Raw genomic sequence first — 5,000 nt, forward strand, 5'->3', positions numbered from 1 at the left:
AGTGACAATATAGGTTAACTTTCTGATGTGGCCAGTGCCCCACCCCTAAAATGACAGAGGACTCTTATTGTTCTGTTGGGTGTTGTGTATTGTGTGGTTTTACCTCTGTAACTCCCACTCTGCTCCTGTGGGTGGGCTCACAAAGACCAGTGAGGTCTGGGTTCACGTCCCGCCCATCTGGGTAGAGGTAGCTGAGAGAGAGAGAATTATTTTTATTGTTGGCTCTGTTGGTTTTGTTGAGGTTGATTCTTAAAATTGTTATATCATATTTATCTATAAGCTAGTATTTCTTATATCCATGTACTTCTAAATTGTTCACATTGGTGAGTGATAATATTAAACATGATCATTGATAAAACATTTTTACTTGGGTAAAAGAACAAGTAGATTGTGTTATGTCAAGGAAATTGAAGAAGCTGTAAATGAGTGAGTGTGCAATTGTGCTCGTGTGTGGGTTTGTGGATGCTCACCATCCTGCCTTGAAACCCTTGACGAGTGCCTGGTAGAGAGGTGTGTTCTGTGGTATAGTTTGAATGATATCCCCCTCTTTGGTCACATGACCAATAGCCCACTGGCCCATCTTAGTGCAACTCAACCTGAAGATGTAACTGAATAAAAAAACAATAGTTGAAACAACACTCGTGTTTTACATCTTACTAAAGTGTATATGGACCTGATGTTAATATTATCAGAGAGGAGGTAGAACACTCCGATGACGACACCAATGTCAGCCAATCAGCCTGCTGCTTGAAGCTGGACGGTACACTTTGAGCTCACCTCCCTGGCCTGTGTAGGTAGTGCATCAGGCGGGTTTTGACCTGGTCGTAGGTCAGGAAGGCCATGTAGCCCGGGTGTGTCACTGCCAACTGGTTCCAGTTCCTTATGAGTGATCTCCAGGGCTGAAAAGACGATATATCTCAGAAAACAACCTGCTTTTAGTAATGAGCCGGTCAGCGTTCTTGCTCAAGGATGCCTACAGGCAGACTTCAGACATTGGGCTTAAACCCAGAGCCTTTCAACTGGGAGTCAAACACTGTTACCACGACTAGAATATCTGGCATTCCTCCTAACAAATGGAATCAGGTGGACAAAAATGCAATGTACCTGAAACAATCTGGTGAAGATGTCGAACTCAAACACGGAGACGTGGTCATTGCAGGTGAGGTCTACCGTAGATTTCAGCGCCATGGACTCCATCCCCTCCTCAAACAAGTGGACCGCTCTGAGCTGCTCTTTGAGAGCGGTCCAGTGCACTATGCACCTTCAGAGGGAGAGAGAGAGAGAGGTTGGTGCACACATTGTGACTACTAAAGCAACACAGCATGAATTAAATATGCTAGGTTAGTCAATCGAGTTAAAAAGAACCCTGCCCTGCAATGTTGTATTCCTGACATTTTGGATTTTTAAAAACAGTTTTCAACGAGGCACAGTAGTTACATTTCCCGGCTCGTCCCTGCCCCATGGCCCTCCCAGCTGCAACCCTAGCCGGGGCTCCACCCCTTCTCACTTTTTCCCAAAAGAGCCTCTCCAGAACTCCTCTGCTTCTGTCTTGGTGAGCCTGAAGCTGTCACCCTGGAACTTGCCGTCGGGAAACAGGGCCTTCAGCTCACACAACATGTGGCTGAACAGCAGGGACAGTTTGGTCAGGTTCCTCCTGCAAATGGAGAAATTAACAATAAGGATCAAATCAAAATAAAGAGGGGGAAATACAACCATTAAAGAAATCAGTAACTGTCCTCTAAATTCAGTTATTATGGGTAATCATGATGCAATAAGGATCAGAAAATGATTAAATAAATTGCAGTCTCACCCAATTTTACTGTATGGATTTCCTTCTACTCCTTCATGCTGATATAATGGTTATTTTTTCCCTTTTGGCTCCATAGCCAAGTGGGTAATCAAGGGGCCAAGCCAGCCACCTACATCACAGTGATAGTGGAAGTACGAACTACACAAGGCAGCCTGGGGGCGGGGATTCAGTCCCCTTCCCTACAATTTAATTTGCCTCCTTTGAGATGATATCCTTTTTGACATTTTTCTGAAAAGATATTCGGTTGGTGTATGGCAGATACCTCCATCTGTGATATGCCATGGTTATTTTACGTTTCTAGATCCAGATCTTAATCCTCCGTTTAACTCCCACTTTCGTCAGCGGTAACATAATTGTTAGGTGTCAGAACTGTTTGTGATCACAGTAAACATGTGTATACACAGTGAGGCAAAGATTAAAATGAATGTCAGGGTAAAAGGAATTACCTAAATGTCTTGTTATTTAAATACTGAGGTATTGAAAGTAAAGATATTTTAAACCCCCTGCACATACAAGTATAATTATTACACAATAGACAATGCTTTATAACCTATATAATCCTCAGTCTCGTATGCGTATCCTATTATGTCACTAGAATATGTCATGAGCTTCAAATCCTATCTCTGTTATTGTATTTGGTCATTGTATGTAGTACTAGTAAGAGTCATTTCATAATTCATGGAGGGCTATATATACATTGGTAACAGGTTGGGTAATGGGTATGGGTAAAACAAAGAAAAGGTCAAAACCCAACAAGGGCAGAGTTGCCTTCGTCTGTGATCTATTTACTGTAAGAACAATGTGAACACACACACCGACACACACACACACACACACACACACACACACACACACACACACACACACACACACACACACACACACCGACACACACACACACACACACACACACACACACACACACACACACACACACACACACACACATACACACCACAGGCATACAAGAGCAGAGCTGCAACAAGTTGTTCGGCCCAACAGGATGCAGTACACGCTTTCTTGACTGCTTGTGACCACAAAACGTTCCGTTGGCCAGTGTCTAGCTAACTCACGATATGTCCCAGTGCAGCTCACCTACGCCATAAGACTCTTTGAAGAGCCTTAAATTCAGCTTTCAAACGGTAGAGTGAGATGTGAATTATTTACATGAATTCGGCTTCCTCTGAGAGAATTTAAAATGTGCTTTCACTGCAGAGCAAGCTGCCCTGTTTCCTATATGTATATAGGGCATGTGGCCCTAGAATGTTGCGAATAAAGTTACTTCAAACTACGTTGACACATACTTTACACATTTTTGATGCACGTGCTTGATGCACATGCTTGTGTGCATTTGTGTAAATGTCACTGGATGTGTGTGAATATAGTGGCCGACGGTGAGCTGCAATGTTTTGTTGTCTTTCTTCTGTCTCCGTTTGATAGACTCCTGGTACCTTAACCTTCATATACTTCATACCGTAAAGCGTCTGTCTGCGTAGGTGCGTGTGGTAGAGGTTATATTTGTTTGGAATAGACAACGTACCTGAAAAAGCTATTTATATGAAAACATCAATCAGCCTTAAAGGACATTCAGCAACCGGGTGTCTGCTTTGCTTGCGTGTGTGTGTTTGTCTGCTGAGAACACACACACACACACACAAACACACACACACACACACACACACACACACACACACACACACACACACACACACACACATTCTTCTGTTCTGTGATTCTGTAATAAACATATCACACAGCCAGGCTCTCCAGCATTCCCGTGAGACTCTGCTCGCCAACTATTGATTTCTCAAAGGGAGGCCGCCAAACCTCAAACCTCACCTTTGTGTGCATGCCTTCATCTCTGCATGGTACAATGTCTGAACTTGAATTCACTGGTAGACAGACTTGTCCGATCTAGCCACAAGCGAGCTAACCAGTAACCAGAAAAATGCGGTGTTTTTTGGTGATTTTTGCGGCCAAAAATCCTTGATTGTGCAGCACGTTTTTGTAAAAAATGCGATGAAATTTGCAGCATATTTATGCAATTTTCTGCAATGGAATTGCGGGAACTTCCAAAAATTGCGGGAACTTGCGAAATAATGCGGGAACCTTCGATGACATTCATGTCGCGTAATTACATCACTTCCCATGGCAACAGGGGGAAATGGCTGCTCTTGTGTCAAGTAAACGCAACATTTTTCAACTTTCTGCTAAGATATATGTGACTTTTTTGCAACGAAAATGCAGGGATTATGAAATCATGCAATCCCTGCATATTTTGTGCAGAAATCGGCACTTTATGTGGTGAAAGCGCAACATATTTGAAAAAATGCGGCCGCCGCATGAATATGCAGACTTTGGCTGATTATGCGTTGAATTATGCGATCGCATAATCACGTTTTTCTGGAGGGACTGGCTAACATGCTCAGAATAATATAATTGGAGTTTAGTTTCACAAAGTTACTACTAACTTTGTATTTTTGTTTGTGAGTGTGTGTGTGTGTGTGTGTGTGTGTGTGTGTGTGTGTGTGTGTGTGTGTGTGTGTGTGTGTGTGTGTGTGTGTGTGTGTGTGTGTGTGTGTGTGTGCGTGTGTGTGTGTGTGTACATGTGGGAACGTATACAACGGCCTCCCCATAAGTGTGTTTGCATGTGTGTGTGTGTGTGTGTGTGTGTGTGTGTATGTGTGTGTGTGTGTGTAAGGTTGACCAAGTGGGCTTTAGTTGTTTGTTTCAGGCGTTAACATATATTTATGTATTGTATATATTTTTTTATATTGAGGTTTACAGGAAAGTAGATTTCTCTAAATGAAATTATTTCAAGGAGAAAATATGTGCAAACCAAGAAGCTACATAACAAACATACACACACACCCATGCACACACACAAACAAACAAACACACATACATGCACACACATGCTCAAACACACACACACACACACACACACACACACACACACACACACACACACACACACACACACACACACACACACACACACACACACACACACACACACACACACACACACACATACACACACACACACTTAACGGCTTGTAATGTTTGTTTCTCAGCATTAGCATCATAAAGCCCTGTTGGTGCCCAGTCCTGTCTGCCCTCTGTGTGTTCTGTCAGAACCAGAATGTTTCCTCTGTTCCATTAGCAGTCTGACCAGCTCCAAACTAAC

General features: G+C 42.9%; 1 protein-coding gene across 1 annotated transcript in view; it reads right to left on the reverse strand.

Annotated features, from left to right (window-relative positions):
- Positions 1-5,000, reverse strand: part of cblc (Cbl proto-oncogene C, E3 ubiquitin protein ligase) — a 14,758-nt gene that overhangs the window by 6,129 nt on the left and 3,629 nt on the right. Inside the window, exons 3-7 of the mRNA XM_060064173.1 lie at positions 1,508-1,654; positions 1,105-1,261; positions 778-899; positions 471-608; positions 104-191 (exon numbers count right to left, since the gene is read on the reverse strand). Of these exons, the coding sequence (XP_059920156.1) occupies positions 104-191; positions 471-608; positions 778-899; positions 1,105-1,261; positions 1,508-1,654 (652 nt within the window). The remainder of the gene's footprint in view (positions 1-103; positions 192-470; positions 609-777; positions 900-1,104; positions 1,262-1,507; positions 1,655-5,000) is intronic.

The sequence above is a fragment of the Gadus macrocephalus genome, chromosome 11 (genome assembly GCF_031168955.1).
Source record: "Gadus macrocephalus chromosome 11, ASM3116895v1".
Classification (NCBI taxonomy): domain Eukaryota; kingdom Metazoa; phylum Chordata; class Actinopteri; order Gadiformes; family Gadidae; genus Gadus; species Gadus macrocephalus.